Source organism: Perissodus microlepis, chromosome 16 (assembly GCF_051167445.1).
Source record: "Perissodus microlepis isolate ML-2025 ecotype Zambia chromosome 16, ASM5116744v1, whole genome shotgun sequence".
Taxonomy (NCBI): Eukaryota; Metazoa; Chordata; class Actinopteri; order Cichliformes; family Cichlidae; genus Perissodus; species Perissodus microlepis.
This window is the reverse complement of record NC_140476.1, coordinates 30,580,561-30,608,399: the sequence shown is the minus strand read 5'-3', so window position 1 is coordinate 30,608,399 and position 27,839 is coordinate 30,580,561. Positions and strand designations below refer to the sequence as shown.

The window sequence follows — 27,839 nt, the reverse complement described above, 5'->3', positions numbered from 1 at the left end:
CGGCTGAGTGCAACAACGACTCTATTGTACAAGTAGATCCCGCTTCACTGCAACTTGCGCCCCCCCCCCCCCAAAAAAAGGGAGTGAAAGGCGTTGTAAATATACGCATATATAAACACTCATCTGCTACCTCCTTTTTAATATTTCACAAAAGACCGAAGTACGGAGGCTCGCTACTTTTCCTGAGGTGACAAGTCCAGTGTTCTGTGGTGGAATATTAACTTTGAGTGTGCTTTAAGAGTGTAAGTGTCCGAGGTTTTTGCATCTGTGCCTTCAGAGAGCGGAACGGAGTGGGACGGACTTGGATGACAGTCAGGAGCTCCCGGTGCTGCCGTAAAGATCCTAAACTCTCTCATCTAAAACGACAACATGGGAAAGGTAAACGTGCTGTTTTGTGATGTTTTGCGGATCATGCGCTGAGTTGCTCAGTTAGTTTTGTTGTGCGTCTCTGATTTTTACCACGCAAAGATGCGTAGTAAAAGAAAAGAAAACAAAAAAAAGAAAAACAAGAAAAAAGAAAAGTTGTACGCGGGTTGGAACGCGTACAACTTCCACGTCTGTGGAAATAAAACACGCAAAGATGTGTTGTTGACGTGTATGCGAAGCATGCAGAAGTGGGCTAAAGAGACAGAGGGAAGTCTGCTTTGAGACCAAGCTCTCACTGAAGCTCTATGCTAAATTATTATTGGTAAGATGATGCAACAGGCACCCCCTCCCCTCTAAAAGTAAACCCACACTAACTGCTGCTTGGAGAAAGCTGGTGCCACATGTGGCCTGAGCGATTATGTTTTTGGAGATAGCAAATCCAATAATGGATCATTTTTAATATGCTTACTGTACAGATTTGTTTAATCTCCAGGGGTATCATGCAGAAAATGGACAATATCTACCACGCTTTGATTTTCCTCAGTTGTAGAAAACTGTTGATACAGCGAGGTAAAATTATATATCAGAGGCAAATTGAATGGACTCATGTTGAAATTGAATGGACATGTTTTCATGCTTTGATTAATTGAAATTAAATGACACCAAAACTGACATGGGGATGGGAGTAAATATGTTCGCTGTACATTTGGTAAACAAACCCTTAAATTAAGTCTTAGCAATTAAAAAAAAGAAACATTACCAAGTAGGGACGCGCAAGTCTAACTACTCCTAGTAAGTGTTTATCTGCTTGTATACACTGGAGTGACTGTGACTCACTGACTGCCTAAAGCTCACTGAATGAGGCCATGGACCTATGATGATGATGATGTTGATGATGATTAAAACACTGACCTCATATTAATTACATCCAGCTCCAGATCAGTGAGCACATCATTACCAGTAAAATTCTACAGAAGCCTCCATTTTTAGCAGCCGGTTGTGCAAAGTGTTTTACTGCTTGTAGACAGTTTGTATAGAGCTGTAAGTACATGAATCATACCTTTACATACCAGGGCTACAGCTGATGTGAATGATACGACCTGACAGATGGCCTAAATTGTCAAAATGCACTAAAGCAACAGCGTATAGTTGCAGATCATTGTTAATCAAAACATCCCACACGGTGTTTAGTTGAATACTAAACATCCACTCCAGAAAAATCCACTCAGAACTCAAGCGATGGATATTTTTCTTCATTTTAACTGAGCCTGGTCTCATTAAAGCTTTAAACCTATAAAACTTCTATTTTTGCGTAATGATTAACTTCAGTATCTTGTGAGATTGACTAACAGGAAGAATATATCAGCTACATTCCTCTCTTTTCATGTCAGAGTATTCTCTGTCAGAAAATAAAACTGTTCACTGAACCTGCCAGTTATTGTTTATATTTGACAAAGGTGGGGGAAAAAGATTAGATAGTGGATTCTGGATGTGCTTTTACTTTGGTGTGATTGTTTGGAGAATAATGTGTACTCTTTAAAAAGTGCTGAACTTTGTTCTGTTAATACATTTTGCTTCTTTTAGAAATTTTTTGGGACCAATTACCCAGTCAGCATCTGCTTCATAGTGGTGAATGAATTCTGCGAACGCTTCTCCTACTATGGCATGAAAGGTATGCAAATAAATGCCTGGGCAATATTACAGTGCAAATCTATATAAAGCCTAAATAAAAGCAAGGTTTTCTAGATTCACAGAAAACATTACAGATTATGAGTATTACTGGGGCAATATAATAGAGAGGCAACAAATAAGGTTTCTCTTGTTCCCTCACACGACCTCACTTATCTCCACAAGTGACAGATTTACTTCAGCTGGATCACACACAAACACACATGTAAATACACCACGCAATTTCCTGCAGTTTTAAGCTGATGCACTGTGTCCACAGTTTCAGCTACTGAAATTTCTCCTCAATCCGAGTGAATTTAAGACTCGGGGGTTTTATTTAATTATACTGTCTCTAAAATGTGAGAGAATATTAAAAAATAGACCCCAAATATCTCATTTATTTCAGTCTTTAGTAAAAATACCAACGGTATTAATTTTACTAATGAATAAAAGAAGAGAGATCGCATCAGAGAGGTAAGTGGTTTGAAAATAATGGATTACTGATATTCTGTAACCATCAGAATAACCAAGTTGTTTTGGATTTATTCTGGTGGCCTCTACGGTAATTTAAGAGCTACAAGCTAGCACAACTGCAGTCAGCCAGGAAATGCCATCTGCTGACGGAGATGAAGAGATGTAGTTGAGTACTCGGGAAAAGCTAGGACGTCTGTTTTGAATGAAGATGTTGCTTAGTTAACAGTGTGAGTTTTGCAGCACACAAGGTTCATCTTGAACTTTCCCAAGCGACTCTCGTGTCTGTTATGGCTTATTTATTAAGAAAATGTCCCACAGCTTTTTGGTTTTAGGTTAAAATGCCTTAGCTTACCTGAATGACAAACTCAAACCCAGAATGTTTACTTGTGGATCGTCTAAGCTTAAATGTAAGCACAGTGGGTGTCACCGATGTTTGGCTGTGCAGGATGAGCCACCAAAACACAGAGGTTGTGTCAGGATTACATTATTTAATGTGATGGTTTAACCAGCTTAAAAAAAATATCTTATAACGGAATATAATCATGTGGTATTGTTGAATTCATGAACTGCGGAGGATTCGCTGAAAGGATTCTGAGTGCAATAATACTTTTAGAATATGACAGTTCATGTTGAAGGCTTACGATGTATTGTGGTGTTTAGGTGTGGGCTTGGGCTTCTCCATCCTGTGAGCTGATTCACAGCTTATGCTTGCTCGTGTGTGTGTGTGATCACAGCATTGCTGACACTCTATTTCCTCACCTACCTGAAATGGGACAAGGACCTCTCCACTGCTGTCTACCATGCTTTCAGCGGCCTCTGCTACTTCACACCCATACTGGGAGCTTTCATTGCTGACTCCTGGCTCGGAAAATACAAGTGAGTCTCTCAGCTGTAAATGCACTAAAGTGTGGATTCAAGCAAATAACAAAAATACATTGTGCAAACTGTGTTCATGTTATGTGGATACATTCTAAGCTTCTGCCACTGGAAAAAACAAACATTTGTTGCCATCGATAAGTCAAAAATTTGGGTTTTTATCTCAAAACGTCTCACTTCATAGCTCGAAATCTTGACTTATAGCTAGCAAAAAATGTATTTTTCAGTGGTGGAAACAGACACATTTTATGCATGTGCAGTATTTCATCATCTGCTTTTAAGCTGCTAGCTTTGCCTGACGTTGCCTGCTACTGGAGATGAATCATTCTGAGCACACATAGAGATTTTGAAGAAGGCCTGAATGCCCTGTACATAATCACAGCTTGCTCCCCACAGGACCATCATCTACCTGTCCATTGTATATGTGATCGGCCATGTGGTCAAGTCGGTTGGAGCCATTCCCACCGTGGGAAGCACCGAATTGCACATGTGAGTTGTCATGAGCTAATTCTATCACTCTGCACAATCACAGCCCAGCACTGTTAGAAGAGGAAGAGGTGAGGAGGTGTAATAATTAATAATCCTTATTGCACTGAAGGAATTTGAGCATTGATTTCAAAAGTTTTGAATCAGGATAAAATTATTTTTTTGGTCCATGAACGTCATGTCATTGATAAACTGATGCCCATCACAGTTCCCAATGCCATACAGTTTCCCATAGTTTTCACTCAGCGATTCTTTGAGTGCCATTCATCCAATCTCTTCTTTCTTTTCAGCACTGTACTGTCATTAATATACACTGTGTTGTAGTTTGAATCAGCAGTTTGTTTGTGTTTTGTGTCCGTGTGTCCTACAGTGCTCTGTCCATATCAGGTCTGATACTCATAGCTTTGGGCACCGGAGGGATCAAACCCTGCGTGGCGGCGTTCGGAGGTGACCAGTTTGACGAGGAACATGTAAGCCTTCTTTAGTTTGTGGACGTATTTGTATTATTTTTATCGGTACACCAAGGAAACAAGTTTATCAGAAACCAATCCCAGCTATCTGATAACTTTTATATAACGCTTTTTTTGAGGCGCAGCTTAGTGATAACTACCTGCCCATCATCAAACATTAGGTACTGAGCCACACATACTTCTCAGAAGTTATCTGTGGCATGTAGGAATTGGCAGTTGCTCGCTAATGTCGGACTCTGTAGTTTTCTCTGGTCCCCTCCCCAATCAGACCAGGACTGACATGTTTAGCCGCATGTTCTCCTTAAATTGCTGGCTGTCTGAGTGGTGTCCCAGAAACGATGTGGGCTTCATAGATAATTGGCAAACCTTCTGGAGGAAACCTGGTCTTGTTAGGAGAGACGGCATCCATCCCACTTTGGATGGAGCAGCTCTCATTTCTAGAAATATGGACAAATTTATTAAACCCCCCAAAATATGACTATCCAGAGTTGGGACCAGGAAGCAGAGTTGCAGTCTTACACGCCTCTCTGCAGCTTCTCTCCTCCTGCTACCCCCCCAAAAACCCATCTCCATAGAGACTGTGTCAGCTTCCAAAAAGACAAAAAACAAACTAAAAACCAGCAACAAACAACTTAAACATAAACAATTACAAAGAAAGAACAATACAGTATCCACATCTGAACCAAAGAGTAAAACAGTGAAATGTGGATTATTAAATATTAGGTCTCTCTCCTCCAAGTCTCTGTTAGTACATGACTTAATAATTGATCAACAAATTGATTTACTCTGCCTTACAGAAACCTGGTTGCAGCAGGATGATTATGTTAGTTTAAATGAATCAACACCCCCGAGTCATTCTAACTACCAGAAACCTCGAAGCACAGGCCGAGGGGGCGGTGTGGCAGCAATTTTTCACACCAGCCTATTAATTAATGAAAGACCAAGACAGACTTTTAATTCATTTGAAAGCCTGATGCTTAACATTGTCCACCCCAGCTGTGAAACTCAGAAACCAGTCTTACTTGTTATCATCTATCGTCCACCTGGGCCTTACACAGAGTTTCTGTCTGATTTCTCAGACTTTATATCTAATTTAGTTCTGAGCTCAAATAAAATAATTATTGTGGGTGATTTTAACATCCATGTAGATGCTAAAAATGACAGCCTCAACATGGCATTTAGTCTGTTATTAGACTCAATTGGCTTCTCTCAAAATGTAAAAGAACCCACCCACCACTTTAATCACACTCTAGATCTTGTTTTAACATATGGCATAGAAACTGAACATTTAACAGTGTTTCCTGAAAACCCTCTCCTGTCTGATCATTTCCTGATAACATTTACATTTACAATAATTGATTACACAGCGGTGGAGAGTAGATTTTATCAAAGTAGATGGCTTTCTGAAAGCGCTGTAACTAAGTTTAAGAATATAATCCACCCACTGTTATCATCTTCAATGCCCTGTACCAACACAGAGCAGAGCAGCTATCTGAACGCTACCCCAACAGAGGTCGATTATCTTGTTAATAATTTCACCTCCTCACTACGTACGACTCTGGATACTGTAGCTCCAGTGAAAACTAACGTCTCTAATCAGAAGTACCTGACTCCGTGGTATAATTCTCAAACACGTACCCTAAAGCAGATGACTCGTAATCTGGAGAGGAAATGGCGTGTCACAAATTTAGAGGATCATCATTTAGCCTGGAGAAATAGTTTGCTGCTTTATAAGAAAGCCCTCAGCAAAGCCAGAACATCTTACTATTCATCACTGATTGAAGAAAATAAGAACAACCCCAGGTTTCTCTTCAGCACTGTAGCCAGGCTGACAAACAGTCAGAGCTCTGTTGAGCCAACCATCCCTTTAACGTTAACTAGTAATGACTTCATGAACTTCTTCACAAATAAAATTTTTATCATTAGAGAAAAAATTACCAGTAATCATCCCACAGATGTAATATTATCTACAGCTACTCTTAGTACCATTGATGTTAAGTTAGACTCTTTTTCTCCAATTGATCTTTCTGAGTTAACTTCAATAATTACTTCCTCCAAACCATCAACGTGTCTTTTAGACCCCATTCCTACAAAACTGCTCAAAGAAGTCCTGCCATTAATTAATTCTTCGATCTTAAATATGATCAACCTATCTCTAATAATCGGCTATGTACCACAGGCCTTCAAGCTGGCTGTAGTTAAACCTTTACTCAAAAAGCCATCTCTAGACCCAGCAGTCTTAGCTAATTATAGGCCAATCTCCAACCTTCCTTTCATATCAAACATCCTTGAAAGAGTAGTTGTCAAACAGCTAACAGATCATCTGCAGAGGAATGGTTTATTTGAAGAGTTTCAGTCAGGTTTCAGAGCTCATCACAGCACAGAAACAGCTTTAGTGAAGGTTACAAATGATCTTCTTATGGCCTCTGACAGTGGACTCATCTCTGTGCTTGTCCTGCTAGACCTCAGTGCAGCGTTCGATACTGTTGACCATAATATCCTATTAGAGCGATTAGAACATGCTGTAGGTATTACAGGTACTGCACTGCAGTGGTTTGTATCATATCTATCTAATAGACTCCAATTTGTGCATGTAAATGGAGAGTCCTCTTCACACACTGAGGTTAATTATGGAGTTCCACAGGGTTCAGTGCTAGGACCAATTCTGTTTACATTATACATGCTTCCCTTAGGCAGCATCATTAGAAGACATAGCATACATTTTCACTGCTATGCCGATGACACCCAGCTCTATCTGTCCATGAAGCCAGATAACACACACCAATTAGTTAAACTGCAGGAATGTCTTAAAGACATAAAGACCTGGATGGCCGCTAACTTTCTGCTTCTTAATTCAGATAAAACTGAGGTTATTGTACTCGGCCCTGAAAATCTTAGAAATATGGTATCTAACCAGATTCATACTCTGGATGGCATTACCTTGGCCTCCAGTAACGCTGTGAGGAACCTTGGAGTCATTTTTGACCAGGACATGTCCTTCAACGCACATATTAAACAAATATGTAAGACTGCTTTCTTCCATTTGCGCAACATCTCTAAAATTAGAAATATCCTGTCTCAGAGTGACGCTGAAAAACTAGTTCATGCATTTATTACTTCCAGGCTGGACTACTGTAATTCATTATTATCAGGATGTCCAAAAAACTCACTGAAAAGCCTTCAGCTAATCCAAAATGCTGCAGCAAGAGTACTGACAGGGACTAGAAGGAGAGAGCATATTTCTCCTGTTTTGGCTTCCCTTCATTGGCTTCCTGTTAAGTCCAGAATTGAATTCAAAATCCTGCTCCTCACATACAAGGTTTTAAACAATCAGGCCCCATCTTATCTTAATGACCTTGTAGTACCATATCACCCTATTAGAGCACTTCGCTCTCGCTCTGCAGGCCTACTTGTTGTTCCTAGAGTATTTAAAAGTAGAATGGGAGGCAGAGCCTTCAGTTTTCAGGCCCCTCTTCTGTGGAACCAGCTTCCAGTTTGGATTCGGGAGACAGACACTATCTCTACTTTTAAGATTAGGCTTAAAACTTTCCTTTTTGCTAAAGCATATAGTTAGGGCTGGACCAGGTGACCCTGAATCCTCCCTTAGTTATGCTGCAATAGACGTAGGCTGCCGGGGGATTCCCATGATGGATTGAGTTTTTCCTTTCCAGTCACCTTTCTCACTCACTATGTATTAATAGACCTCTCTGCATTGAATCATATCTGTTATTAACCTCTGTCTCTCTTCCACAGCATGTCTTTTATCCTGTCTTCCTTCTATCACCCCAACCGGTCGCAGCAGATGGCCGCCCCTCCCTGAGCCTGGTTCTGCCGGAGGTTTCTTCCTGTTAAAAGGGAGTTTTTCCTTCCCACTGTCGCCAAAGTGCTTGCTCATAGGGGGTCATATGATTGTTGGGTTTTTCTCTGTATCTATGAAGCGCCTTGAGGCGACTTTTGTTGTGATTTGGCGCTATATAAATAAAATTGAATTGAATTGAATTGAATTAACTGCTTTGTTACTGTGTAAAAATAATACTTTAAACTGCAGTGCTAGATTTACTCGGTGTTATTGATGTCCAAACAGTGTTTAGGACATATCCAAAAACTCATCTGAAGGCTTATACACTCTTTAACACAACAGTGGTCATGTGGAGTTGTTGTAGCAATGTTAAACTCAGTAAGTGATTATGTTTTTGATCCCTTCTAGACCACAGAGAGGCAGAAGTTCTTCTCTATTTTCTACATGTCAATCAATGCTGGCAGCTTCCTGTCGACTATTATTACACCCATATTGAGAGGTGAGCACATAGTCGTAGTTTTACATGTTACATTATATCCAGTGAGGTCCACTGTGTTAATAACACACACCACTCCTGCAGGTGACGTGAAGTGTTTTGGTGGAGACTGTTATGCTTTGGCCTTTGGGGTTCCTGCAGCCCTGATGGTTGTGGCTTTAGGTGAGTTTCCACCTCAACATTTACAGAGTTTTCTCCAAGTGCTTTTTAAACAGAGCAAGGGATTTTTCAACATAACATTTCTAACTTGACAGTTTTCCTTGGGAAGCATACATTATTTCTGTTTGTGCACAATAACAGAATTATTTCAGGGAAAAAAAATACAAAACACGGTCAGCTCCCTGAAAAACTGACCTTTTTATTTGAGCCATAGCACAAACCTCTGCTGTGGCAAGAAAATCTTGTAAAATCAAGTCCCAAGTCCCTACATTGTCCACAGTTTTTTTTACACAGCCCTTTCTGCTGTTTTTGAAATGCTTTAATCAACTTTTTCACAAACTCAGTATTTAGGCATGAAAATAGTGCCACTAATAGGGACTGAACTTACATGTTGTCCTTCTTCGATTAGAATCTTCAGTTCCATGTTTTTAGCAACGTGTTGCTAAATGCAGTATGTGTGCTTATGATATCCGATGCTGCAATATGAAAATGTTGACCTATTTTCAAACCTGCCAGTCGCATTTCGAGATCTGAGCTTTATTCCAGGCTGTGATCAGCATGCTGAGCTTGCGTTTTCACGAGCCGGCCTTACACTCGATCAAGACCCATCCACATTTGTCCTGACAGTCAGTTGTCTCTGCCTCTCGGTCCCCGTCACCCCTGATCCTTATGGGATTCATGCTTAACTGAACCCTCGCTTTGAAAACAAACTGTGATTTAATTCTTGAGAGGTCACAGACAGATCGCAGTGAGGGTGAAGCAGAGGAGGAGCTTTAGTGCTAAAAGCCTGAAGCACGTTTACAACATGGTAGGTTTTATTACCCCAAAGCCTTCATTAGCAGCTGTGAGAGGACAAACCATCCTTAAATAGGTACTCAGTATTATTTTGGTTGTTCTGACATCAAGGCAATCACTCGCTGTGATCTTCACTCAAACAAGTCCAGTCTGACTCTTTATTTATCGCACACAGTTGTCTTCATTGCTGGCAGCAGTCTGTACAAAAGAACTCCTCCCCAGGGAAACGTCCTTTGGGAAGTCTGCAATTGCATCGGGGTGAGTAATCCCATACTTCTCCCTCGACTTATCTGAGAGCTGAAGTGCAAGCACATTGATTTACTGCTTTTTACTGTCAAGAATCATTAAGAAAGATATGAATTTCACACTTCGGGGTTTCTGTCTGTGTTGTACACACTCCATTTTCATTCCAATTATTTACCATTGGCCTACAGTTTGCACTTAAAAATCGTTGGAACAAATCAAAACATGACCCACCGAGACAGCACTGGTTGGACTGGGCTGAGGAGAAGTACTCGGTAACGTCAGCGAACTCCTTCTATTAATTCATTGATGCGTAGAAGTTTTTTAAAAGTCATCTAACCAGTGTGTGTTTGTTTGCGCGCGCGTGTTTTATTTTACAGATGCGTCTGATTCAGGAGATAAAGATGGTTTTGCGAGTTCTGGTGCTCTACATCCCGCTCCCAATGTTCTGGGCTCTCTTTGATCAGCAGGTAAGACAAAATAATAAATAATAATAAACTTAACTTGTAAAACAGAGTTACTTTTACATAATGCAATAACAAGTCATAATCCAAAATCAAAAAGACAACTACACACAAATAAAATAACCGAAAACAGAAGACATTAAACCTTAACAGTGTGAATATTATAACAGGTAAGATAAATAAATACATTTATAAGAATGAATGAATTTATTTACCAATTTAAAGGTAGTTGCTGGAGAAATCCACAGCTCTAACACAAAATGTCCTTCTGTAATGAGCGTGCAGGAACAGATAAAATGTGTCTGAGGTGCGAGTAAATCTGTGATGTAGGTGTTGTGAACCACTGCGTTTTGCGGCCCCGAATGCAAGACTCAGGACACAGGAAATAAAGTCAAAAATCATCTTTTAATGCTGCAAGTTCAATGAAATAAACAGAATCCAAACAATTACAGAATAGGACAATAAAATCTAAATGCCAGATATGTGAACAATGCAATTAAGGACAAGAGGAGTCTGAGACAACATATAAACAAGACAGTAAGGGGAGAGGGAACAGGTGGGGAAATAGCCAAAACTTTCAAAGTGAAGTAAAACTAAATACATGTTTCTGTGCCTGTGAAGGCAACTGTTGGTACCTACAATAATATAGATGAAACCCCAACAACCAGACGAACAAAGCACTTGGCAACAGTGGGAAGGAAAAACTCCCTTTTAACAGGAAGAGACCTCCGGCTGAATCAGTTTCAGAGAGGCGCAGGCATGTGTGGAGCTGAGGGGAGTGAGACACAAGGGTAGACACAGAGTATTGAAATAAAAAAAGGAAGTCACTAAAGAAGTAACCACTATCAAGACAGGCTTATCAAGGCTTATCAAGACACAAAAGGATACGGGGAAGGCTAGATTACGCAAGAGATCAGAATGTAAAACAGTACTACATACCAACACACCTTCGATGACATTACTAAAAGCTTAAAAACAACTGTCCAAAAATGCAAAACCTTGGGTTTAAAACCCAGAACCATGACAGTAGGTAGCAGCAAGACCATGGAAGACTTTAAAACAGGGGTGGAGAACTCCAGGTCTCAAGGGCCGGTGTCCTGCAGGTTTTAGATGTCACCCTGGGTCAACACACCGGAATCACATGATTAGTTCATTACCAGGCCTCTAGAGAATTTCAAGACATGTTGATGTCATTTAGGCATTTAAATCAGCTGTGATGAATCAGGTAGCCAGTGAATCGTAGTGAGGTTGGCAGTGATGCAGTCTTTTGTTTTTGATTTTGTTAGTCTGAACTCGTGTGTTTTGAATGAGATTGAGAGGGAAGAGTGATTTTTGGTTGGGAAAAAGACATATGAACCTTCACAATGAGCTGCTCTGCATTATGTATCCAAACCCCATACTTTATACACCATGTACTAAAGTTAAATGGCCAATGAAAATAAGCTCTAGGAATGTGATTAGCACATCAGTTCAATTCGGTTTTATTTATATATCGACGAATCACAACAACAGTCGCCTGCATTGTAAGGTAAAGACCCTACAATAATAAAAAGAAACCCCCCACCAATAAGACGACTCCCTGTGAAGGAGCACTTGGTGACAGTGGGAAGGAAAACCTCCCTTTTAACAGGAAGAACCCTCTGGCTCAGGGAGACTATCTACCGTGACCGGTTGGGGGTGAGGGGAGGAAGACAGGACAAAAAAACACACTGTGGAAGACAGCCAATCATTAATAATAACTAATGATTAAATATTCTTAAGTATTATTTAAATTGTGTTCCACTGTTGTACTCAGGCCTTTATTTCCAGTTTAAGCAACATTTACAGTCACAGCTTTTACTTACTTTTTAATCAAAAAGAAAAACTTGCCTCAGTTCCCTTCCTACTTGGACAGACTGCATTCTGTGTCAGCACAAGATCAAGGTCTTGTGGCGAAACTTTCTTGCAAAATCCCATAAGTGTCTGTTATGTTCTCCTCTGACCAACAGTCAACACAACCATCTGATTATAGAAAAACCTCAAAGCCACATTCAACATTCCTGTTTCTCTTTCCTCCTGTATCCGTTTCTTCCTGTAATTCAACTGATTTAAAACTGATTTCTTAGAGGAGATGTCAGAAATACACTATCCCTTTATTATTATTATTGTCCCTTCCAGGGAAAATGAGGAAATCCCATCTGCTGTGCCTTAAACAAATTTGACAGTAACAGATGGCGTCTTTTCTTTATTGCAGGGTTCCCGCTGGACACTTCAAGCCACGAGGATGAACCTGGCTTTTGTAAGACCTTACTTACGTGAAGCAATGGTGTCAAGATGTTAAAAAGCTGATGCTGTATTTTCACATTGTTATCAGTGGGCTGGTTTAGATTAGCATCTGATATCACAGACAGGTCTTTAGAAGAGAGCTTTTCTTTGTTAGGGTGTTGCTGCAATTTATCATTTTATTCTAGTAAATAACATTGTTTATGGCTCGTTATCAAGTCAAAAAATCATCAACTCATCAAGTTTAGATTTATAAAGATAAAGTTTAAGTGTCTCTCCTGTCTTTGTCTTCTTTTATTATAGGGAAACTCCTTCGCTATTAAGCCTGACCAAATGCAGGTATGTGCAGCTTATTTGGCTCTTGCTGGGATGCAAATTGTGCGCAGTCTCTGCTAATCTAAAAAAGCAATAAAGAACGGCAGAAAGTCCAGAGAAAAGCAGAAAATGATTGTGATGGATGCAGATTTCTTAGCATATACTTGTAACAGTACTGATATATGTGTATGTATATGACCCAAAGTAGTTTTCCAATGGTTTAGCAAGCGAACACACTGTGCTTCAATGCTAATTTTTACCTTTGGAAATGGGTTAAGTTAAATTTACTGTATATTGCAAGGATTCAGTATTTTATTTATCACTGGGCAAATTGTAAACTGCTGACAACTGTTAAACATGCTTTTCTGGCTGATCAGCATATTTGAATTTCAGTAAGAATGATAGATATTTTAATGTATTGTGGCTTTTTAAAAACATTTCAAGGTGCTCTATGCAGTCCCCTGAAAAACTAAGTACACCCTTACAGTTTCTATAGATATTAAGAGGATAAACAGCAGCCAGGTGCTGCTAATCAAATGCACTTAATTCATCATGAACAAGTGTGAACAAGTGTTGGCAGTTTGCTGCTCTGGAGCTCTGTTAACACAATACCACAGCCTTCCCAGGAGTGGAAAATCCAAGAGCTACATTTCTGACTCTGTTTGCATGGAGTCTGTTAGCATGCTAGTTAGCATGCTAGATGCTAAAGTTCATCACAGTGCTGGCTTGTTTGTAAAGGTGGCCAGGAAAATGGCAACATGACTTAGGTTTGCAAAGTTGCATCTGGAGAAAACTCAAGAACAATGGAGCAATGTCCTTTGGATAGTGGAAGTAATGCATAGCTCCATGTTTGGTGAAGATTTTAAAAAAGGGACAAACACTTCATTCGAACTATGTTGATGGTGGGGTGATGATTTTGGCTTGTTTTCCAGCCACAGGACTTGGACACCTTGCAGTCACTGAGTCAGCCATGAACTCCTGTGTATACCAAAGTATTCCAGAGTGAAATATGAGGCCATCACCCTAACAGTTAAAGCTTGGCCCAAAATGGCCCATGTAACAGCACAATGACCCCAAGCACAGCAGAATGACTGAAAAAGAAAAGAATCAATGTGTTGAAATGGTCCCGTCAACCCGATTGAAATGACTGTGGTGGAACCTTAAATGAGAGTTCTGCAAAAAATAATGCCCACAAACCTCAATAAATGGAAACAACACTGTAAAGAAGAGTCCTCCAAAATTCACCCACAATGTTGTGTTAATGATGAGAGGCTGATAAAGTACAGAAAACCATTACTAAAGGTGGTTCTGCATACTACTGAATCATGGGGTGGACTTAGCTTTTCTCAGGACTTCATAGAGAGCTGTGAAAACTTTATTTTCACATGAATGTATGTGATTAGTGTCTCCTCCTCGTTTTTGTTTGTGGCAGTTTATCATGTCATAGTTACAGTCACAGTTTTTTCCTGCTAAGAAAAGCAGTAAAAGACGGTGACATGTTAATCTGCACTTGACCATTGGTCATGGCAGCCTTTATGGTCACTGGATAAATGCCAGACTCAATTTTTTTCTATTTATTTATTTAAAAGGGACAACACCGTTTGACATATTTCCAATACAGAGCATGAAATTGATGTGCTGCATTTAGAGTTTATAGTTCGTCCCTTATCCACTGAACTGGACTTTTATCCATTAGTTTCAGAATTTGGTTGTATAAAGGTGTCAGATGCTTAAATATAGACGGTGGTGCTTAGGCAATATGAAAAATTAGAAAATATCATCGAATGGATAAATAAACGAGCTGCTGAAATGGGCGTGTGGTGTTGAAGTTCATAGTCAAAATTTATGGTTGAAAGTGATTGTAGTTTGCATTGCTAAACCATTAGTAGTTTAAACTACAAACTAGTTACAAAAACTTGCATAAAGTTAAAAGCCACACTGTCATTACAGTCAAAAATAAACCAAAGCCATCAGGAAAAAATAAAATGTTTCTTTTTATCTCCAGTGTCAGCAGGCACTGTGGATGTCATGAGTGAGGCTTACCATGTGAGCCTTGCATTGCAGCTTCACTTATGCCAGTAAAGAGCATTACACAACTTGACCATAAAGTGTTAATGGTTACTGTGTTTTTAAGCTTTACGATTTAAAGACTAAGCATAAAAAAGAGCTTCATGTTGTTCTGATATAAACAACCTGGGACTCTCTTAAAGTCACTCCCTCGTAGTCTCTGTTAGGTTTCAAAGCCAGTGTGCTTGAATACAGCACCATAATTGATGGAGTGTCCTGCACAACTGTTATATATTTCTAATGCAGAACCTACCAGCTAATCTAAGGCACAGATTTTAAACATCCAGTGAAAAGAAGCATCTCTCAAGTCCCCTCACTAATGAAGACCAATGTTTGACTAGGCTGTGATGTCTGTGAAGGTTCTCAGTCATCCAGGTCATCGTAGTCAAAGGAGCTTGCAAAGAAAAGCGTCTGGACTTCTTTAAGTTTACTTGAAGACGTTTCACCTCTCATCCGAGAAGCTTCTTCAGTTCTAAGGTCAAATGGTGGAGAGTCCCAGATATAAACCTAGTGGGAGTATCCCCCCACAGAGGGACAAAAGGACCCCCTGATGATCCTCTAATCGCCTGAGCCAAGGTGTGAAACTGGGTGTGGGTCCCAATCAGCCAGAGTTTCGGGTGTGTTCATTGTGAAACCTGGCCCCACCTTATCATGCGAATTCCTGAGGTCAGATGGCCCAGGATGTGAGTGGGCTTTAAGGCGTCTGGGAAGGGATCTCAAAACTGGATTATAGATGGCAGAGAGTTGGTGTCGTAAACCCCCGCCTCTGTTCAAAGATGGTCGCTCACAGTGGACATAGATGGCTTCTTTCACTCCTCTTTCACACCATCTGTCTCCTCTGTCCAAAATGTGAACATTGGCATCCTCGAAAGAGTGTCCTTTATCCTTAAGATGCAGATGGACTGCTGAGTCTTGTCCTGTGGAGGTGGCTCTTCTATGTTGTGCCATGCGCTTGTGAAGTGGCTGTTTGGTCTCTCCAATGTAGAGGTCTGGGCATTCCTCGCTGCACTGTACAGCATACACCACATTGTTAAGTCTGTGTTTTGGTGTTTTGTCTTTCGGGTGAAAAGGCTGTGATGAGGCTATTTTCATGAAAACACTTTTATGGTTCTTCTTCACTGCCATCTCTTTACAAGCAATACCGAATCAGAATCTCTCTCTTTATTGACGCAACATTTATGATTTTATGGACTCTACAGAGCTTTTATAGAGTCGTTAAAAGACTAATTTTCCTCCCCCTTGTTGTCTAGATGTTGAATGCTCTGCTGATTCTTGTCTTTGTGCCTATCTTTGACCTCATCATATATCCGCTCGTTAGACTCTGCGGACTCAAGATCACGTGAGTAGTGGATTTTTTTTGGCTTTGTTTTGTACTGCCACCTTTATTTCATTCAGGATCATCTTGTAATCTCGTAAAATGGAAAAAATGAAGCATGTGATTCCACATATATTTCCCAGGATTATGCCTTAGAAAAGAAAGTTAACGATTGAGGGAAGTGTCTGTAAACACAAAGCTGGTATTCATTTACAAATGAATGTTTAATGAATGTTAAACATTTACTTTTAAACCCGACTCCAAAGTACTTCTCACAGTGTAAATATGAATTTCCATACTTGTTTCTCAGGTAGGGAAATTCACAGGGTCCAGAGAGTGTTAGTCAAAGCCATCTTTATTCATTCGACATGCATCACACAACAACTTCTCAACCCTCTCCAAACCCTGATTCCTCGTGTTTTAACATGGGGAATTGAGGATGCCACGCAGGTGCATCCGCCCTCCCTGCACGGCACCGCACACCACGCCCCACCACATTACATTTTTGGTCGCATTAGCATGCATGTGTGTATTCATTCTACTTGTGTGCACGATAGCTCATAAAGTTTTGAATGATTTCTGATAAATCTTTGTAAGCGTATAGAGTGAGGTCATATTAACAATTCATTAAAATTTGACTTATATCGACCAACGTCTTCAAGGTCAACTATTAGTTAAAAACTGACATAAAAACCTTATAACTTGTAAGTATAAAGAGATGGTGGTTCTAGTGAAATGTGTAATGTCGACATATAGAAACTACTGTAAAAGGATTTAAAATATCAAGTAACATTTGACCTCTGGCCTCTCCTTCAAGAGTATTAGGTTGATTTGAAAAAAATATAATAACGCTGTATAGAGCAATTTAAAACTATGTTTCTTACTACCATCCAGCCTATCCAAGCTGCCATAGGCCATCGTTTGTACTAACAACATATAGGCATATATATAACTGTCCAAAATGTCTCAGTATGCTGAAGCATTAAGAGTTCCCTTTACTGGAACTCAGGGGTGAAGCCCAGCTGCTGAAAAACAACCCCATACCATAATCCTCCCTACTTGGAGTCAGACAAGTACTGTTCTCCTGGTAAGAGCCAAACTCAGAGTCGTCCATCGGATTGCCAGACGGAGAAGTGTGACTCGTGATTCCAGAGATCACGTCTCCACTGCTCCAAAGTCCAGTGGTGGCATGCTTTACACCAATGCATCCAATCCAATATTTTTTTGTCGTGCAAAGCTGAGAAAGAAATTCAAGCTCACACATCAGTAAAAGCATTTTGCATGATCCATATACAGACACAGGAAAATAGAAATGCTTGGCAAAAACAGGATAATGTGAACATTTTAGACTCCCCAAAGTTTCCCAAATCATATTCTTAGTGGACCAATTTTCTTTTTAGGAGATCTTGACTTTCTGGAGTTTGCACCCAAGTGACGTAACGCTTCTGAGAGTATCCCAACAATCAGATGATCCCCAATGAGCAAGGAGTTGGTGACAATAGGAAACAAGAACTCCCTTTTAATAATAGGACCAGACTTAGGGATGCACAGCCATAACAAGGAAATAATGCGACAGAAAGTTGGTCAGGGAGGACACTGGTGTGGAAATAACCCTTCTGATAAAATGATAAAGCCATGCTTTCAGAATATTTTAAAAAGCAGTGAAAAACAGGTAAAGGTATTAACTGTTGGGCACCAACTCTCTCTGTTTTCAGACCTCTGAGGAAAATGGCCATGGGAATGGTGTTTGCAGCCCTGGCCTTCGGAGCAGCCACTCTGGTGGAGGTGAACGTTGTGGTACGTATGAGCAGCAATCATAGTGATTGCATCACTCACACTCGGCAAAACCCTTACTGCTCATGTTTCCAGGAAAACCTGAATGTGTACAGTTTAGATGTATAATCATAATGGTAGCTTGCAGTTTTAAAGTTTGGATGCCAAAATATCAACTTAACAGTATCTTTTTGCTAATATTAAGTACATTTGCTTTTTCTAGCATACCCACATGAATCTTATACTTTAACTGTTTTGTTGTTGATTTTATCTCATAGTGATTGTCTAAACTGGTCAAAAAGTGTTTTCGCTGATATTTTTCCATCATTGTGCTCTGATTTGCTTTTCTCTCTAATAGAAAACTGTGGTGAATCCTGCACCTGCAGGGAAGTGTCTCTTGCAGGTTGTCAACCTTGCTAAAGATGATGTCAGTCTGAAGGCTCCTGGCACCAATCTGTTTCTACAGTCAATCAAGTACCTTGAGGTAAGAAGAGTGCAGGTGGCTAAACTTTTCATACTTTTCACTGTTGCTCAAGGCGAATAGAATTAAAAACCACATTTCCCTGTCGTTCACATGTACAGTGGATTTTTCTTTGCATAAATGTCAGGAGTGTAGGCTGACCATTACTCAGAGATCCACGTATGTATGAGTGTGTGTGTGTTCTCCAGGTTTCTTACCCCTTTAACTTTGGCCTGCTGCAATTAGAAGTGTGTGTACCTTTTGAAAAAGCAGACATGTACGAAACAATAAATAAACAGAATTCAACTAGTAATACATGTAAGAAGAGAGAGATAAGACAAAACTAAAACTCAGTGTGCCGTTAACAGTGAAAATGCTATTTTAACTTTGATTGAGCTGTTCTACAGAAACAAGAGATTTCATAACTTCATTCTGGCAAATGAGTAAGTTTATAATTCAATTTTCTAAAAACATTAATTCTCTGGCTTCTCTCAGGACCCTCCTGGTTATGAGACTGTTCCACTGTCCAACGGAGAGCTGAATCTTGAAGTCACTGTAGTCAATGGAGGAAACTTTTCGGCTACCCAGAAGGTTGAAGAGAAAAAGGCCTACAGTGTCATCATTTACCCCGACGCTGCTGGAATCACCTACACATTAGTGAGTGTTCCTACGAGCTGTTACCACATCTTCACTTTTTTTCCCCAACACTGTTGACTATTGAGAATTAAATAAGCAATGAGTACAGTTTAGTTTTAAAAGTATTTTAAAAAATCGACATGAGGTCAGCGCTCTGATCCAGAAAGCAGGTTCAACAAACTCTGAGTCTGATCATAAACTCTGTGTTGGGAAACCGAGTTTCCTGTTCCAGTTAAATCAACTCAACTGTGAGTCAAGCATGTGCGTGTGTAGCGGGAGAAAGGCATCATCAACGGAACTCGGATTCCATGATTCACCATGGCAACGGGTATATACAGAGCAGAGCCTTCAATTTAACATAGTTGGCCGAGAAATATGAATGAGCGTCACTGTGGACGAGAGAGGAGAAAAGATCCTGTCATCATTTCCCAACTTGAATTTTCTTAACATTTAAATTTTAAATTGAATTATTCGTGTCAACGGCTGGAAGGGCGGTTTGTTTGAGGAGCGGACAGAAAAGCAGACGACTGAGAGACAGGATGACAGGATTTAACAAAAAGCGAGCGTTTGTTCAGGCTGATAACTAAACACAAAAGCAAAAGGCAGAGGCGAACAGAGGCAAAAACTAAACTTTAAGTTGAACTGGAAAAACTAAAACTACGCATGAAAACAATAACATGAACATAAGGATGAGGATGAAGAAAAACTAACACTTGAGAAACATGAAATCCATAGACATGACAGAAAGAAAGCAAACGACCTGACAATGAACAAAGGGAGACAGAGGACTTAAATACACAGGAGGGTAATGAGGGAAGCGGAAACACAGCTGACACAAATGAACATGACACCACAGGGGAAGCAAAACTAGACACACTGAACATGGAACACAAGACCTTCAAAATAAAACAGGAAACATGACTTAAACACCTGGACCAGACAACATGGAAACAAACGTAAGTAAACATACAGTCAATGCTATAAATGAATTAATACTAAATAATAGAAAACTAAAACATTCCAACACAAAGAATTCACAGAAAATCCATAATCTCAAAAATGCTGGGTCACAGACCGAGCCCCCTGACGATTTAGCTATAACATAAGCGGGACAAACTGTCATCTGCAGCAGACAGTTTAATTAAAAATCAATCATGGACCTTTGATAATAGGACAACCTATTTTGATCATTTGCAGTGGAAAAGATGTCAAGGTTCAAATTCAAATTTTTAGACGTTTTAAAAAGTTGTTCATTATCGTTTAATGACTGTATTTCAGCGTGTGCGCACATTTAACATGTTGTCAGAACACATTCAAGTTCTCTGAAACTCTGTAAACTACTCTTAGTCCCACTGCACAATCTGAAAGCCATTTAAGGCTCATCTTTACAATCTTGACATCATCTCCAACACGATGCCAATGTTGTCATACATTTTTCCATCAGTGTGACAGATTACAACACAACAGCAAATGATTCTTCAGTGACGAGTGTTTTTTGTGACTAAACCGTCATAGTTTTATTTAAACAGTTATTACCACAGGAATGGACGTGAAATATTTAACTGGACATTTCAGGTGCAACAGAAGAGGAAGAGTCAGAGAGAAATGATCCATTTAAATGAAATCTCTTTATGGAAGAGAAACCCCAGAGTTGCCATCATCTTGTGGTTGTGGAGTTAGACGTGTCTGCTCGATCACATTAAATAAACACACTAAGCAGACAAGTCCGCTTAGCAGTTTGGTCCACCTGGTTCACACTGAGGTCAGTTAGTAAAGAAAGGCAAAAATACAAATGCAGAAATTCAGATTAAGCTGTTTTATTGTGGGACTCGGTAACAGGAGATTAATACATCGGCACCATAGGTACATCATAACCACAGATCATTCTAAAAACCTACGCAGAATCAGTGTTGGGAAGGTTACTTTTAAAATGTATTCCATTACAGATTACAGAATACATGCCCCAAAATGTATTCTGTAACGTATTCCGTTACGTTACTCAATGAGAGTAACGTATTCTGAATACTGTGGATTACTTAATATATTATCATGCTGTTTACAACTACGTGAATGTACTATTGCTGTGTGATTTATTACTATTACTGAAGGTCCGCGGCTCCGAACCGTAGTAAATGGACCTCTGACTAATACCTGGGTTCCGTGTAGGGCTCGTAGCCGAAAAATAGCTTTACTTTGTTGTGTGGGTCAACTTTGCTAGCGAGAGACAGAGAGAGGCGTTGAAAGGCTGCTCCAACGGAACTTATTGTTTTTGGAGGAAAACACGAGCACAGTGTACAGTCGAGTCTTAATAGCTTACTTACAACTGGGCTCGTCAGGCACTCTTCTTGGATGCAGTGGTTATTATTATATTTACATGCTTCCAGCTCCCGTTTCTGCTCGATGACAGCTCGTACTTTTCCTTTTTCTCCCTCCCTCGCTCACAGACACATAACGGGTATGGCAGTCCATTCTCCCTGCAGCACGGACTACACTGCCTATGATGCTACATTCTTTAGAGCTATATCTGTAGCATTCTGCCTATTAGCTTAGCACAACAACAACAAAAAGGCGCTCTCTCACCCAGGAAACACGCAGAGAGAGAGCGTCACCCTGTAACCATGGCAACCGTAACGCTGCAGCCTGGAACAACAGAACGTAGCTGTCAAACAAAACCCAAACAGTCCTGACCCGCGACAAAATGAAACAGGAAAGTACCGCCGTGTAATCAATTTATTTCAACAAAGTAACTGTATTCTAAATACCACCTTTTTAAACGGTAACTGTAACGGAATACAGTTACTCATATTTTGTATTTTAAATACGTAACGGCGGTACATGTATTCCGTTACTCCCCAACACTGCGCAGAATAGAATAGATCTTTATTGTCACTTTTACAAGAACAATGATAGACATTTAGGCATCTCACCGTAAGCAGCATGTAGATTTTTATATTAAAATTCATATTTTATTTATTAAAATTCCATTAGAATAAGTTAAAGAGATAGTGCAAATTGAGTAAGATGGTTGCATTATAATAAATATGGTTTATAAACACAGTGGAAATGTTAACAGCACAGTTAACCTTCAATTAAGGTGGAGGTAGGGCATCTTTGACAGCCTGTGGGTAGAAACTTTTATTGAGTCTGGGGGGGTGAATCTGCATGCCAATAATAATAACATTAACGTCAGTATAAGGAATTATATTATTAATAGCCTAAGTGTAAGGAATCACAGATGTCCGCAAATTCATGGAGATTGCAAAAACTTGAAATTCTCAAGCGAAAATTTACAAAGAAGTGGAATATGTTTGAATAAAAACAAAACCAAAAAGCAAAAAGAGCGACCCAGGATTTGTTTCCATCATGGCTGCCACAACCACAAGCCAATGAACACATAATGCACCAGCACTCAGTGGGTTAGGTCGTTGGATCTACAAAGATTCACCACAGAAGTCTAAATCAGCTGTAAGAAGCTGAAGGAAATACACAGACTCTCTATGAACGCTAATCTCCATTAATATTTATACAAGTTTCTAAAGAATTCCATTGAGTGTAAATTGAAAATATGGCATAAATTACAAATAGCAGGTGTTGATGTTTTTTAATCTTTCAGGTAGAAGATCACATAACAAAAAACGAAGACGGGAATCCATTATTGAGGTAAAACCTTTTTTACCTCGAGGCTGTTGCTAAGCTTTTGTGCTTAAGCTGTAAAGCATCTGAATCTGCTTGTTCCCCTGCTGCTTTAAAATATAGGTCAACCTGGAATAATGAGGTTTGCTCACGAGTTCTCCTGGTTCATATTTAACAGGTTCCTCAACACACAGCCGGAGGCCTTAAACGTAACGGTGGGAGATAAGAATTTCTACATGTCCTCCGGGTACAATGTGACTCATAACAAGACCGTGCAGCGGGGCGAGTAAGTTGGATTTTTGAGAAGTGGTGGTCAAAACTGGAAGAAAAAGCCCTAATGCCAAATATCTGCTAAGCTTTTCCCAACCTCACAAAAAAGCAAAAACAAGAGACATCACTTTTTTCATAATTCCATGTCCAAAGAGATCCTAATGTTGAAGCTGTGATTTTTTTTTTTTGTTTAAAGCAACAAACAGTGTTAATATCAATGTATATCTTGTTAGTTAAATCATGCTGTTTGATTTTTTTCCTCTAATTCACGTAACTCTTCTGCCCTCTGGACAGATACACTGATGTCACCTGCATTTCAAACTCAGGGAAGACCTCTACACTTAACCTGGGCCTGCTGGACTTTGGCGCGTGTTACACTGTCATTCTCACAGAGGTCAGGATGCTTTCTAACAACTTCATTTAGTCATCACAGATCATAGCAGTTTTACAGCCCTTCTGTGTCCCTTCTCAGGAGGCGGGTAAAATTGTGCCTCACAAGATCGAGGATGTGAAAGCCAACAATGTGCACATTGCCTATCAGATCCCACAGTACATCCTCATCACTGCTGGAGAGGTCATGTTCTCCATCACTGGCCTGGAGTTCTCCTACTCACAGGTGAAGTGATACACGCTACCTATCAGGATTACCTGTACTCTGTTCCACTGAAAATCTTTGTTTGGAATATTAAACACTGAAAGCTTTTTGGCTTCAAAGAAAAAGGCTTTCAAGGACAGTAGCTTCCAACCAGGAAAATTCTCCAAACTGGAATACATCTGGTTGGAAAAAAGGGAAAATTGTCTTACAACACTTTTGTCCATATTAGCAAACACAAGAAGCTTTATACTCAGTTAATATTTGAGTAAAACTGTAGCTCTTAAATGTATTAGCCCAGCGGTCCCCAACCCCCGGGCCACGGACCAGTACCGGTCCATGAGTCGTTTGGTACTGGGCCGTGAGAGTTGAGGTTCGGGTGTTAAATGTATGGTTTTCAGTGTTTTTATCGGTTTTTAGCGTTATTTTGTTATCATTTTTGTCATTTGCTTGGTTTTTCTGGGTTGTTTCACGTGTGTTATGAATAAATCTTCTTTTTCGGTACCGGTACTAGTTTTATTTTGTTGTATTTATCTGCGACACCTTAAAGGCCGGTCCGTGAAAATATTGTCGGGCATAAACCGGTCCGTAGCGCAAAAAAGGTTGGGGACCGCTGTATTAGCCCACTGCCCAGTTTATGCCACAGCTGCCTTAAATTAACCTTGTTGATAGTTACAAAAATAATTTTTTATGTTTCTGTAATGGTTAATCCACCAGTATACAAAGACTTCAAATCTACTGCTGACTTCTCAGTGTGCCAGCTCAGTTTTAGGGTATAAAAATGTGAATTCAGTTGAAAAAGGTTTTTTAAACCAATGTTTTTGACAGATTTTGGAAATATTTGTGGTTTCATGACAGGTGGGCTAATAAAATTTGTTAAGCAATTTGAATAGAAATTATTACTGAAGCAGAGTATGATGATGTAAAGCATTTAGCTACCTTTTTATTCCAATTTAATGGCCATAAAGCTGACATCCACTAGCTTGCTGTGTCAGAGGAATGCTGCGTTTCAGAGCAACCTGTGAAATTAAAGACTGATAAACAAGACACAGGTTTTTAGAAGAGCTGTTTATTAAAGATCCCATGAAATTGGAATTTTCTGTAGAAATACTTAGAAAACGGTGCGTTTACTATTAAAATTTTAATCCACTGAACGTTGCCCAAGGAAGTGATTTCCCCTCCAGATCTGTTTCTGTCATATTATTAAGATGTCAAATTCCTACTTCACGAATCAATGAAATATGTGTACAGTCCCAGGGCTGCCAGCTGTCTTTATTTCTTTAACCCTGCATCTGTCTTACCCCCAGGCTCCAGCCAACATGAAGTCAGTGCTGCAGGCTGGCTGGCTGCTCACGGTGGCATTTGGCAATGTGATAGTGCTGATTGTGGCAGAAGGGGCAGGACTGGAACAGGTATGACTCTTGAAGGGCATTGTGGGAAACATTTAAACTCTTACACAAAAAAGAAAGAAAGGTTTTTAATCACCGGCCACTTCATTTGGTTCAACTACTCAGTAATCAAGCATCTAATCAGCTAATTGTAGCAACTCAGCTGCAACTGGCAACATGCACCTAATAAAGTGGCCGGATAGTGTATAAACCCTAACTAGTGAAAATTACATCTTAACGTGTTAATAACTGGTAAGGAAGTAATTGTTATTGTAATTCAGTGAGACATAGAACAAAATTTGTTGTGTCTGTTGAATGAAAGAAAGCTGCATCGCAGCCTAATAGATGATGTCATAAAGCAATATACTTAAGAGATAAAAACACTGAAACGCTTTAAAGTAACATAAAATAATAAAAGCCATAAAAACAGACTCTAATGGACAAAAAGAAAGAAGTGCTTTGTACAAAAGTTTCATTATTGCAATGTATCATAAAGTAGAAATAAACCAAAGCTACCTGTGCACTGTAACAAGGTTTAATGGAGAGATAAGGATGAACTAAAAAAAAAAGATGTTTTTGGGGTATCTTATAATCCACTGGAGCGCGTTTCTCACCTCTTTTATCCCACAATGCGTGTACCAAAAGTGTTTTCTTTTAAATCGCCAGCTTAAATAAAACGTACATCAGCAACTAAACGGTTCTGTGTCTTGGTGAGCAACAAATGAACTGAATCGGTCGCGAGCGCATGCAGCAAACACTAAACTGTCTCTGTTATCTCAGTGGATAGAGTTCTTGCTGTTTGCCTGCCTGCTGTTGGGCGTCTGCATCATCTTCTCCGTCATGGCCCACTTCTACACCTACGTTGACCCCGAAGAAATGGAGAAGCTTTACCTGGAAAACTCAGTGAGGGAGGAAGACGACAGTGACTTCAAGAAGAAAAACAACGAGATAGAACTGAACAAAACGGGTAAGAGCACCAGAATGTAATACCGCGACATTAGTCACACCTTATTATACGTTTGGCTGCTTTGTGCTTTATGAAGGTATTATTTTAGTGAAAATGAAACTCCAAGATGTGATTGTTGGAGATTTCTTGTGGTTTTAAAGTGTAGGACTCGTGACATCATTTAACATATGTTGTGAAAAACTCCCATTTCAAACTTTATAATCTTACAAGGAAAGGACTTCCTGAATCAAACTTAAAATATGAAATAATGTTCGAGGAAGACAAAACAGTCATTTCTGCAAAATGATCAAGTGTTATTAAAGCATGTTAATACTACACTGTATATATTTGTTGCATATTAACCCCATGTCAGAATGCTGTTCATGATAATCACAAGCTGTGCAAATATTGGACAGAAAGCATTCAGTTCGCTTTGTGTGCCTTTATCACAATGATGTTTGATTTCCAGAAAACAAAGCTCATCATTACTAAACGTCTGATGTGATATGATCTCTAATTACAAGGGTTTTTCTGCCTGTTTGTACCTGAACAACTAAACAAAACAGTTTCTCAAACAAGTTTCAAGGGTCTGCATGTAGTGCAGCCAGTGTCTGAAACAATCTTTCAGTAGTTGGATACAAGTACACAAATTTACAAGTTTGTCCCTCTAGAGCTGTTTTTTTTTTTTTTTTGAAGAAACAAAAAAAGTCACATTAGCCACTTGAATTTTAAAAAAGTTCCAGTCTGGTTGTTTGGATCTTAGAAAGCAGCTGTTTCATTACAGAACCTCAACCACTGGATAGATTTCAGTCCTGATTTATCAGCTTTTGACTATAACTCATAACCTCAAAACTGCTTCAGAAGTCTATACAAGGGAAAATAGAAGGATTGTATTGACACGTGTCACATGTAGCGCTAATGGTTTTCCCCTTTTACTCACACATAGTTAGGTTTAGACTTTTAACATTGATTAAATGACTTTCACATATTCGATGCTTGAATCCTCTTTTGTTCTTGGATTGGCTCCCTTTGCAACCACAGACACAGTTTTAACGTACACAAGTAAACCTAGACGGATTCATCAGGGGTACCTGGGGTTCAGCATCTCGCCCACAGGCACGTCCACCGCTGCAGGAGCTGGGGAGTGAACAAGTAACCTTCTAAATAGGAGACAATCTAAGCAGCTGTGAAAGGAAAGCTTTCTGAGGGCCTTTGGTCAGAAAGCAGTGAGGAGCATAAGGGATCCATACAGGAGCTGAAAAAGTAATCTATTGAATAAGTCCACTTTTATTCATTCAAAAAGTCTTATTTATGTCACCTGAAAAAAAAAAAGAAGTCTTTTTTGCATTCATTTGTACCAATTGTAGTCCTTGTATCCACCTGTGAATGATTTCCCTGTAAAGGTTTCTGCTTTGCTGACGTTGAAGTTTTTCTGGCAGGTTGGGAAGTTTAAAATTGTGCAGAAACATCCAGCTTTGTTTTTGCATACATAATGATTTCTTTTACTGATGACTGTTTGAGAATAGGCAGAAAAATCACAGATATGAAAAAAAAAGTAAAAATTATGAAAGAATTTCATGCTACTGTTCATGCTGCTCATTGGGACACGTCATCATCACAGAGCCATCTTTGCAAATCAACAAGTGTGCTGTTAAAAAACAAAAAGAAGTATGATGCAAAGTGCTGTATGTGTGATTTTTTCAAACCTGCAGAAACTGATGTTTTTTGCCTGTGGTTTGTTTTTTGACAATATGTGATGTTTTTTTATTCAGGGAAAAGTATAATTTTGATTTTTCCTCTAAAGTTCTGTAAATAAACTTGTTTTGTGATGTTTGAAGTTTTAATGCAGATTAAAACTTGTATTCTTGTCAATTGTTTACTCCCGT

General features: G+C 39.5%; 1 protein-coding gene across 1 annotated transcript; it reads left to right on the top strand.

Moving 5' to 3' along the window:
• Nucleotides 1–75: 75 nt before the first annotated feature.
• Nucleotides 76–27,825, top strand: slc15a2 (solute carrier family 15 member 2). The gene is made up of 23 exons (XM_084908116.1): nt 76–187; nt 278–378; nt 1,951–2,038; nt 3,243–3,384; nt 3,781–3,873; nt 4,241–4,340; nt 8,548–8,638; nt 8,720–8,797; nt 9,765–9,847; nt 10,024–10,107; nt 10,213–10,302; nt 12,530–12,574; nt 12,862–12,897; nt 16,191–16,279; nt 17,971–18,052; nt 18,387–18,512; nt 18,984–19,145; nt 22,738–22,784; nt 22,936–23,043; nt 23,322–23,421; nt 23,500–23,643; nt 24,927–25,031; nt 25,788–27,825. The coding sequence occupies exons 2-23, from the start codon at nt 370–372 to the stop codon at nt 25,992–25,994; spliced, it is 2,109 nt and encodes a 702-aa protein (XP_084764242.1). The 5' UTR covers nt 76–187; nt 278–369; the 3' UTR covers nt 25,995–27,825.
• Nucleotides 27,826–27,839: the final 14 nt, after the last annotated feature.

Coding starts and splice junctions, on each gene's coding strand:
- slc15a2 (XM_084908116.1), top strand. Junction 12,575..12,861: donor CGAGGATGAACCTGGCTTTT/GTAAGACCTTAC, acceptor CTTTTATTATAG/GGAAACTCCTTCGCTATTAA. Junction 23,044..23,321: donor AAGACCGTGCAGCGGGGCGA/GTAAGTTGGATT, acceptor CCCTCTGGACAG/ATACACTGATGTCACCTGCA.